Raw genomic sequence first — 12,001 nt, forward strand, 5'->3', positions numbered from 1 at the left:
ACCTACATAATACTACCATACAGTTCAGAAATAATACCACCACACTGTACCTACATAATACTGCCGTACAGTGCGGAGATAATAACCACCACACTGTACCTACATAATACTGCCATAGATAATAACAGTGCAGAGATAATAACACCACACTGTACCTACATAATACTACCATACAGTTCAGAAATAATACCACCACACTGTACCTACATAATACTGCCGTACAGTGCGGAGATAATAACACCACACTGTACCTACATAATACTGCCATACAGTGCAGAAATAATACCACCACACTGTACCTACATAATACTGCCGTACAGTGCGGAGATAATAACACCACACTGTACCTACATAATACTGCCATACAGTGCAGAAATAATACCACCACACTGTACCTACATAATACTGCCGTACAGTGCGGAGATAATAACACCACACTGTACCTACATAATACTGCCATACAGTGCAGAGATAATAACACCACACTGTACCTACATAATACTGCCATACAGTGCGGAGATAATAACACCACACTGTACCTACATAATACTGCCATACAGTGCAGAGATATTCACACCACACTGTACCTACATAATACTGCCATACAGTGCAGAGATATTCACACCACACTGTAACCTACATAATACTGCCATACAGTGCAGAGATAATAAACCATACTATACCTACATAATACTGCCATACAGTGCAGAGATAATAACACCATACTGTACCTACATAATACTGCCATACAGTGCAGAGATAATAACACCATACTGTACCTACATAATACTGCCATACAGTGCAGAGATAATAACACCATACTGTACCTACATAATACTGCCATACAGTGCAGAGATAATAACACCATACTGTACCTACATAATACTGCCATACAGTGCAGAGATAATAACACCATACTGTACCTACATAATACTGCCATACAGTGCAGAGATAATAACACCATACTGTACCTACATAATACTGCCATACAGTGCAGAAATAATACCACCACACTGTACCTACATAATACTGCCGTACAGTGCGGAGATAATAACACCACACTGTACCTACATAATACTGCCATACAGTGCAGAGATAACCATACTGTACCTACATAATACTGCCATACAGTGCAGAGATAATAACCATACTGTACCTACATAATACTGCCATACAGTGCGGAAATAATAACACCACACTGTACCTACATAATACTGCCATACAGTGCAGAGATAATAACCATACTGTAACCTACATAATACTGCCTTACAGTGCAGAGATAATAACACCACACTGTACCTACATAATACTGCCTTACAGTGCAGAGATAATAACACCACACTGTACCTACATAATACTTACATACAGTGCAGAAATAATACCACCATACTGTACCTACATAATTACTGCCTTACAGTGCAGAGATAATAACACCACACTGTACCTACATAACACTTACATACAGTGCAGAAATAATACCACCGCACCTACATAATACTGATATGTGAATATAATGCTAAACATGCAGTGCGGACTGAGACAGAGATGAATAGATAATCGCTTGGATTAATCTCCTGTCCTCAACTACATTTGGGGTTCCCCCTCCACTCCCCCCACCCTTCCCTCTGCTTTTCCCCTCCACCCTCTCCTCCCTCAGCTCCTACGCATCCTCTCCTCCCTCTGCTCTTCCCCTCCATCCTCTCCTCCCTCCGCTACTCCCCCCACCCTCTCCCCCCCTCTCCTCCCTCCGCTACTCCCCCCCCTCTCCTCCCTCCGCTCCTCCCACCCCACCCTCTCCTCCCTCCGTGACTCCCCCCCCCCCACCCTCTCCTCCTTCCGCTCCTCCCCCCCTCTCCTCCCTCTGCTCCTCCCCCCCCACCCTCTCCCCCCACCTCTCCCCCTCCTCCCCCCCATCCTCTCCTTCCACCCTCTCCCCCCCACTCTCCCCCTCCTCCCCCCCCTCTCCTCCCTCCACTCCTCCCCCCCCCCCACCCTCTCCTCCCTCCGTGACTCCCCCCCCCCACCCTCTCCTCCCTCCGCGACTCGCCCCCCCACCCTCTCCTCCTTCCGCTCCTCCCCCCCCCTCTCCTCCCTCCGCCCCTCCCCCCACCCTCTCCTCCCTCTGCTCCTCCCCCCCACCCTCTCCTCCCACCTCTCCCCCTCAGATATCCCCCACCTCTCCCCCTCCTCCCCCCCATCCTCTCCTCCCTCCGCTCCCCCCCACTTCTCCCCCTGATCCCCCCCATCCTCTCCTCCCTCCACTCCCTCCCACCTCTCCCCCTCCTCTCCCCCATCCTCTCCTCCCTTCACTCCCCCCCACTTCTCCCCCTCATCCCCCCCATCCTCTCCTCCCACCTCTCCCCCTCAGATACCCCCCACCTCTCCCCCTCCTCCCCCCCATCCTCTCCTCCCTTCACTCCCCCCCACTTCTCCCCCTCCTCCCCCCCCATCCTCTCCTCCCTTCACTCCCCCCCACTTCTCCCCCTCCTCCCCCCCCATCCTCTCCTCCCTCCACTCCCCCCCACCTCTCCCCCCTCCTCCCCCCCATCCTCTCCTCCCTTCACTCCCCCCCACTTCTCCCCCTCCTCCCCCCCCATCCTCTCCTCCCTTCACTCCCCCCCACTTCTCCCCCTCCTCCCCCCCCATCCTCTCCTCCCTCCACTCCCCCTCCTCCCCCCCCATCCTCTCCTCCCTTCACTCCCTCCCACCTCTCCCCCTCCTCCCCCCCATCCTCTCCTCCCTCCGCTCCCCCCCACTTCTCCCCCTCCTCCCCCCCATCCTCTCCTCCCTCCACTCCCCCTCCTCCCCCCCATCCTCTCCTCCCTTCACTCCCCCCCATCCTCTCCTCCCTTCACTCCCCCCCACTTCTCCCCCTCATCCCCCCCATCCTCTCCTCCCTTCACTCCCCCCCACTTCTCCCCCTCATCCCCCCCATCCTCTCCCCCTCATCCCGCCCATCCTCTCCTCCCTCCACTCCCCCCCCACCTCTCCCCCTCCTCCCCCCCATCCTCTCCTCCCTCCACTCCCCCTCCTCCCCCCCATCCTCTCCTCCCTTCACTCCCCCCCATCCTCTCCTCCCACCTCTCCCCCCCACTTCTCCCCCTCCTCCCCCCCATCCTCTCCCCCTCCTCCCCCCCATCCTCTCCTCCCTTCACTCCCCCCCATCCTCTCCTCCCTTCACTCCCCCCCACTTCTCCCCCCTCATCCCCCCATCCTCTCCTCCCTTCACTCCCCCCACTTCTCCCCCTCATCCCCCCCATCCTCTCCTCCCTTCACTCCCCCCCATCCTCTCCTCCCTTCACTCCCCCCCATCCTCTCCTCCCACCTCTCCCCCTCTGCCCCCCCCCAGGTCATCCCTTAGAATATTAAGAATTAGAATATTAAGGAAAGCCGCGCTGTTCTATTCCGAGCCGCCTCTGATCCCAGTATAATCTGCGGCGGGGATTAGAGAGGGAACTCCGGCCATAATTAGGTTACAATCTGTTGTGTCGGGCAACACCGGGCGACCTCGACCCATTAAAGTATAAACTGGCATCACCCTCAGGGCACAAGGGAATTACCAGGCAGATGCTGCAGGGGGCGCTGTAACCGCAGGGCTCGCTGCACCTGGACATGGCTAAAGGGAATCATGTAAACCGTCACAGCATGCTGGGAGTTGTAGTTTTGCAACAGCTGGAGAGCCATGGGTTGGATATGAATGATCCATACCAGTGTCTTCCAACCAAGGTGCCTCCAGCTGTTGCAAAACTACAACTCCCACCATGCCCGGACAGTCAAAGGCTTGCCGGGCATGCTGGGAGTTTTAGTTTTGCAGCAGCTGGAGGCACCCTGGTTGGGAAACACTGGCTAAGAGTGACAGGCTGGAGATCACTGCATTTGTGGTGGTCAGTGCATGCTGGGAGTTGTAGTTTCCCAAGAACCATAGAGATGCCAGTTGGAGACTGCTGCATTGGTGACTGTCAGCATTTGCTGGGTATGGTAGATTTCCAACAGCTGGAGAGCCACAGAGAATGGTGCTGCATGCTGGGAGTTGTAGTTTTGATTCAGATAGAGACCCACAGGTTTCAGGCCACTTTATTATGGTCTGCCAGCACTTGCTGAGAGTTGTAGTCCCCTAAGAGCCAGAGATTCACCAGTTGGAAAACAGGGGTATATGTGGTTGCCAGCACCTGCTGGGAGTTGTAGTTATCCAACAGCCAGAGAGACTCTGGTTCTTATAGCAATGAACAAGGAAAGGACTTTAGATCTTCTGCTAGATGCACCAATGCTGTTCAGGAGCCTGGACAAGCTGGATCAATGCCCTTTATGGACCTAAATATAGCTGCCATATTGATTGTCACTGGCTTCTTCAGAGCCATGACAATTATCATCTTTTAGAGAAGTTCTGGAGCTGGTGAACCACTCAGGGGTGTAGGAAAGCTGGGTGAAATGCTGTGACAGATAACCGCTGATAACGTCTTTTTCTTGTAGGAAAGCTGGCCATCGCCTGTGAGAGCATCAAGAAGCTCCGAGCTGACATGGGCGGAACCAACATCCTGTCCCCACTGAACTGGATCATCCGGCAGCCAGTGTGCCGCGGCTACCCCCGCCTCCTCTTCCTGCTGACCGACGGCGCTGTCAGCAACACCGGCAAAGTCATCGAGCTCATCCGGCACCATTCCTCATTCACCCGGTAATTCAACTTCATGGGAACTCTCCGAGAGGCCACATTTCACAGATGTCAGTCATCCATGTTCACCTCGAATGATGAGTAAACACCTATATACAGATAAGACAGGATCCACCATTCACTATAGACTGACCCCTCCTGTTCTGTAGAGATCACTTCTCTGCAGTCTCATCATCATCACAGACAGGATTACACTGACAGGTAACATCTATATGTAGATAACACAGGATCCACCATTCACTATAGACTGACCCCTCCTGTTCTGTAGAGATCACTTCTCTGCAGTCTCCTCCTCATCATCACAGACAGGATTACACTGACAGGTAACACCTATATATAGATAACACAGGATCCGCCATTCACTATAGACTGACAGGTAACACCTATATATAGATAACACAGGATCCGCCATTCACTATAGACTGACAGGTAACACCTATATATAGATAACACAGGATCCACCATTCACTATAGACTGACAGGTAACACCTATATATAGATAACACAGGATCCACCATTCACTATAGACTGACAGGTAACACCTATATATATAGATAACACAGGATCCACCATTCACTATAGACTGACAGGTAAAACCTATATATATAGATAACACAGGATCCACCATTCACTATAGACTGACAGGTAACACCTATATATAGATTACACAGGATCCACCATTCACTATAGACTGACAGGTAACACCTATATATATAGATAACACAGGATCCACCATTCACTATAGACTGACAGGTAACACCTATATATAGATTACACAGGATCCACCATTCACTATAGACTGACAGGTAACACCTATATATATAGATAACACAGGATTCACCATTCACTATAGACTGACAGGTAACACCTATATATAGATTACACAGGATCCACCATTCACTATAGACTGACAGGTAACACCTATATATAGATTACACAGGATCCACCATTCACTATAGACTGACAGGTAACACCTATATATAGATAACACAGGATCCACCATTCACTATAGACTGACAGGTAACACCTATATATATATAGATAACACAGGATCCGCCATTCACTATAGACTGACCCCTCCTGTTCTGTAGAGATCACTTCTCAGCAGTCTCCTCCTCATCATCACAGACAGGATTACACTGACAGGTAACACCTATATATAGATTACACAGGATCCACCATTCACTATAGACTGACAGGTAACACCTATATATAGATAACACAGGATCCACCATTCACTATAGACTGACAGGTAACACCTATATATATATAGATAACACAGGATCCGCCATTCACTATAGACTGACCCCTCCTGTTCTGTAGAGATCACTTCTCAGCAGTCTCCTCCTCATCATCACAGACAGGATTACACTGACAGGTAACACCTATATATAGATAACACAGGATCCACCATTCACTATAGACTGACAGGTAACACCTATATATAGATAACACAGGATCCACCATTCACTATAGACTGACAGGTAACACCTATATATAGATAACACAGGATCCGCCATTCACTATAGACTGACCCCTCCTGTTCTGTAGAGATCACTTCTCAGCAGTCTCCTCCTCCTCATCACAGACAGGATTACACTGACAGGTAACACCTATATATAGATAACACAGGATCCACCATTCACTATAGACTGACCCCTCCTGTTCTGTAGAGATCACTTCTCAGCAGTCTCCTCCTCATCACAGACAGGATTACACTGACAGGTAACACCTATATATAGATAACACAGGATCCACCATTCACTATAGACTGACCCCTCCTGTTCTGTAGAGATCACTTCTCAGCAGTCTCCACCTCCTCATCACAGACAGGATTACACTGACAGGTAACACCTATATATAGATAAGACAGGATCCGCCATTCACTATAGACTGACTCCTCCTGTTCTGTAGAGATCACTTCTCAGCAGTCTCCTCCTCCTCATCACAGACAGGATTACACTGACAGGTAACACCTATATATAGATAACACAGGATCCACCATTCACTATAGACTGACCCCTCCTGTTCTGTAGAGATCACTTCTCAGCAGTCTCCACCTCCTCATCACAGACAGGATTACACTGACAGGTAACACCTATATATAGATAACACAGGATCCGCCATTCACTATAGACTGACAGGTAACACCTATATATAGATAACACAGAATCCACCATTCACTATAGACTGACAGGTAACACCTATATATAGATAACACAGGATCCACCATTCACTATAGATTGACCCCTCCTGTTCTGTAGAGATCACTTCTCTGCAGTCTCATCATCATCACAGACAGGATTACACTGACAGGTAACACCTATATATATAGATAAGACAGGATCCACCATTCACTATAGACTGACCCCTCCTGTTCTGTAGAGATCACTTCTCAGCAGTCTCATCATCATCACAGACAGGATTACACTGACAGGTAACACCTATATATAGATAACACAGGATCCGCCATTCACTATGGACTGACAGGTAACACCTATATATAGATAACACAGGATCCACCATTCACTATAGACTGACCCCTCCTGTTCTGTAGAGATCACTTCTCAGCAGTCTCCTCCTCATCATCACATACAGGATTACACTGACAGGTAACACCTATATATAGATAACACAGGATCCACCATTCACTATAGACTGACAGGTAACACCTATATATAGATAAGACAGGATCCACCATTCACTATAGACTGACAGGTAACACCTATATATAGATAACACAGGATCCACCATTCACTATAGACTGACCCCTCCTGTTCTGTAGAGATCACTTCTCTGCAGTCTCATCATCATCACAGACAGGATTACACTGACAGGTAACACCTATATATAGATAAGACAGGATCCGCCATTCACTATAGACTGACTCCTCCTGTTCTGTAGAGATCACTTCTCAGCAGTCTCCTCCTCCTCATCACAGACAGGATTACACTGACAGGTAACACCTATATATAGATAACACAGGATCCACCATTCACTATAGACTGACAGGTAACACCTATATATAGATAACACAGGATCCACCATTCACTATAGACTGACAGGTAACACCTATATATAGATAACACAGGATCCACCATTCACTATAGACTGACAGGTAACACCTATATATAGATAACACAGGATCCACCATTCACTATAGACTGACCCCTCCTGTTCTGTAGAGATCACTTCTCAGCAGTCTCCTCCTCATCATCATCACAGACAGGATTACACTGACAGGGAACACCTATATATAGATAACACAGGATCAACCATTCACTATAGACTGACAGGTAGCACCTATATATAGATAAGACAGGATCCACCATTCACTATAGACTGACCCCTCCTGTTCTGTAGAGATCACTTCTCTGCAGTCTCATCATCATCACAGACAGGATTACACTGACAGGTAACACCTATATATAGATAACACAGGATCCACCATTCACTATAGACTGACTCCTCCTGTTCTGTAGAGATCACTTCTCAGCAGTCTCCTCCTCCTCATCACAGACAGGATTACACTGACAGGTAACACCTATATATAGATAACACAGGATCCACCATTCACTATAGACTGACTCCTCCTGTTCTGTAGAGATCACTTCTCAGCAGTCTCCTCCTCATCATCACAGACAGGATTACACTGACAGGTAACACCTATATATAGATAACACAGGATCCACCATTCACTATAGGTGATGTTCACGGCTCCCCTCCTCCCCTTTCTGCACAGGTTACAGAGTGTGCTCTAACGCATTCTCCCATAGAAGTCCATTAGTTTTAGGTAACGCATTCTCTTAAAAAAAAATATGTATATATATATATCATTTTTTTTTTTTTTTTCCAAAGATGTAATAATTTTCTTGACATCTTGTCCACTAGATGGCGCTGTTCTATTACAGTGTATGTCGAGACCACTTCCTGGCACATTTTAGGGGACAGATCTTTCCTCTATACACCTGAGGTTTCACCTTCGCTGTTGATGATATTTTGCAGATGTTACAGCTTCGGTATCGGGCAGAACGCGTGTCGGCGATTGGTGCAGGGAGTGGCCAGCGTGTCCAAGGGCAGTGCCGAATTCTTAATCGAAGGAGAAAGACTACAACCCAAGGTGAGACAATGGGCGGAGGTCACTGTCACCCACCCCGGCTGTCCCAGCATGCCGTCCTGTCCCTGTGGCTGACTGCTGTGGACAATGGCACTCATCAGTTGTTCTGTTCCAGATGTTGCAGTCTCTGAAGAAGTCGATGGCGCCGGTGCTGAGTGACGTCACGGTAGAGTGGGTGTTCCCAGAGAGCACTGAGGTCCTGATCTCCCCCATCAGCTCCAGCTTCCTTTACCCCGGAGATCGCCTGGTGGGGTACGGCATTGTGTGCAGCACCGCCCGATTTCTCTCCAATCCTCGTACAGTGAGTACAAAAAAAGCGTAACCATCTCTCGAACAGACGCAACATTTAGAATCTGTAGGAAACCGCGCACAGGGTCAATACGCACGGGCGCAGAAGGCTCGGTTAGAGGAGTCTCAGAAGGGAATTTATCATTGTTACTGGCGTGGTTTTAGTGGTTTTCCAGCTTGAACGTGATGCGCCATATTTATGATTATGTGCTGTTTTTTTGTTTTTTGCAGTTTTTTGCTGACTTTGCTTATTTATTTATTTATTTATTTATTTTTACCTGGAGGGGGCATGGCTTAAAGGGGTATTCCAGGAAAAAAATTTTTTTTATATATCAACTGGCTCCAGAAAGTTAAACAGATTTGTAAATTACTTCTATTAAAAAATCTTAATCCTTTCAGTACTTATGAGCTTCTGAAGTTAAGGTTGTTCTTTTCTGTCTAAGTGCTCTGATGACACCTGTCTCAGGAAACGCCCAGTTTAGAAGAAGTTTGCTATGGGGATTTGCTTCTAAACTGGGCGGTTCCTGAGACGCGTGTCATCAGAGAGCACTTAGACAGAAAAGAACAACCTTAACTTCAGAAGTTCATAAGTACTGAAAGGATTAAGATTTTTTAATAGAAGTAATTTACAAATCTGTTTAACTTTCTGGAGCCAGTTGATATAGAAAAAAAAGTTTTTTCCTGGAATACCCCTTTAATGTACGCAGATACATTTGTTGCATTTATCATCTGCGTAAAAATAATTTTCTATATACTCCACTCAATAGCTGGCGTAGGTTGTGAGAGGTTCATTACTGCGCATCTTCTCCCCGCCGTTGCGCTTCTTCTCCCTTGTCCCACATCTTCTCCCCAGTTGTGCATCCTTTCTCTCTTTCTATATCTTCGCCACTGTTCTGCGTATTCTCTCCAGTTGCATATTCTTCCCTGTTGCGTGTCTTCTCCCCCTGTTGCATGTCTTCTCCCCCTGTTGCATGTCTTCTCCCCCTGTTGCGTGTCTTCTCCCCCTGTTGCGTGTCTTCTCCCCCTGTTGCGTGTCTTCTCCCCCTGTTGCGTGTCTTCTCCCCCTGTTGCGTGTCTTCTCCCCCTGTTGCGTGTCTTCTCCCCCTGTTGCATGTCTTCTCCCCCTGTTGCGTGTCTTCTCCCCCTGTTGCGTGTCTTCTCCCCCTGTTGCGTGTCTTCTCCCCAGATTGCGTGTCTTCTCCCCGTTGTTTCTTCTCCTCTGTTGCAAGTTTTCTCCCTCGTTGCGAGTCTTCTTCCCTGTTGCGCGTCTTCTCTCTTGTTGCCCGTTTTCTCTCCCGTTGCATCTCCCTTGTTCCACGTCTACTCCCCTGTTGTGAGACTTCACCCCAGTGCACATCTTCTCCCCCATTGCGTGTCTTATCCCCGTTGCATATGTTCTCTCTTGTTGCACGCCTTCTCCCCCGTTGCGCGTCTTCTTCTCTGTTATGTGTCTTCTTCTCCCTTGTGTGTCTTCTCCCTCATAGTGTGTCTTCTCCCTCATAGTGTGTCTTCTCCTCCATAGTGTGTCTTCTCCTCCATAGTGTGTCTTCTCCTCCGTTGTGTGTCTTCTCCTCCGTTGTGTGTCTTCTCCTCTGTTGTGTGTCTTCTCCTCTGTTGTGTGTTTTCTCCTCTGTTGTGTCTTCTCCCCCATTGTGTGTCTTCTCCTCCATTGTGTGTCTTCTCCTCCATTGTGTGTCTTCTCCCCCATTGTGTGTCTTCTCCCCCATTGTGTGTCTTCTCCTCTGTTGTGTGTCTTCTCCTCTGTTGTGTGTCTTCTCCTCTGTTGTGTGTCTTCTCCTCTGTTGTGTGTCTTCTCCTCTGTTGTGTGTCTTCTCCTCTGTTGTGTGTCTTCTCCCCCATTGTGTGTCTTCTCCCCCATTGTGTGTCTTCTCCCCCATTGTGTGTCTTCTCCTCCGTTGTGTGTCTTCTCCTCCGTTGTGTGTCTTCTCCTCCGTTGTGTGTCTTCTCCTCCGTTGTGTGTCTTCTCCTCCGTTGTGTGTCTTCTCCTCTGTTGTGTGTCTCCTCTGTTGTGTGTCTTCTCCTCTGTTGTGTGTCTTCTCCTCTGTTGTGTGTCTTCTCCTCTGTTGTGTGTCTTCTCCTCTGTTGTGTGTCTTCTCCTCTGTTGTGTGTCTTCTCCTCTGTTGTGTGTCTTCTCCTCTGTTGTGTGTCTTCTCCTCTGTTGTGTGTCTTCTCCTCTGTTGTGTGTCTTCTCCTCCGTTGTGTGTCTCCTCTGTTGTGTGTCTTCTCCTCCGTTGTGTGTCTCCTCTGTTGTGTGTCTTCTCCTCCGTTGTGTGTCTCCTCTGTTGTGTGTCTTCTCCTCTGTTGTGTGTCTTCTCCTCTGTTGTGTGTCTTCTCCTCTGTTGTGTGTCTTCTCCTCCGTTGTGTGTCTTCTCTGTTGTGTCTTCTCCTCTGTTGTGTGTCTTCTCCTCCGTTGTGTGTCTTCTCCTCCGTTGTGTGTCTTCTCCTCCGTTGTGTGTCTTCTCCTCTGTTGTGTGTCTTCTCCTCTGTTGTGTGTCTTCTCCTCTGTTGTGTGTCTTCTCCTCTGTTGTGTGTCTTCTCCTCTGTTGTGTGTCTTCTCCTCTGTTGTGTGTCTTCTCCTCTGTTGTGTGTCTTCTCCTCTGTTGTGTGTCTTCTCCTCTGTTGTGTGTCTTCTCCTCTGTTGTGTGTCTTCTCCTCTGTTGTGTGTCTTCTCCTCTGTTGTGTGTCTTCTCCTCTGTTGTGTGTCTTCTCCTCTGTTGTGTTTCTTCTCCTCTGTTGTGTGTCTTCTCCTCTGTTGTGTGTCTTCTCCTCTGTTGTGTGTCTTCTCCTCTGTTGTGTGTCTTCTCCTCTGTTGTGTGTCTTCTCCTCTGTTGTGTGTCTTCTCCTCTGTTGTGTGTCTTCTCCTCTGTTGTGTGTCTTCTCCTCTGTTGTGTGTCTTCTCCTCTGTT

At 48.2% G+C, this 12,001-nt stretch overlaps 1 protein-coding gene across 1 annotated transcript in view; it reads left to right on the forward strand.

Moving 5' to 3' along the window:
• VWA5B1 (von Willebrand factor A domain containing 5B1) overlaps positions 1–12,001 on the forward strand; it is a gene marked incomplete in the record, with an annotated part of 108,576 nt that overhangs the window by 56,294 nt on the left and 40,281 nt on the right. Inside the window, 3 exon segments of the mRNA XM_056541649.1 lie at positions 4,477–4,672; positions 8,675–8,789; positions 8,902–9,087. Coding sequence (XP_056397624.1) covers positions 4,477–4,672; positions 8,675–8,789; positions 8,902–9,087 — 497 coding nt within the window.

This window comes from Hyla sarda, chromosome 10, assembly GCF_029499605.1.
Source record: "Hyla sarda isolate aHylSar1 chromosome 10, aHylSar1.hap1, whole genome shotgun sequence".
Classification (NCBI taxonomy): Eukaryota; Metazoa; Chordata; class Amphibia; order Anura; family Hylidae; genus Hyla; species Hyla sarda.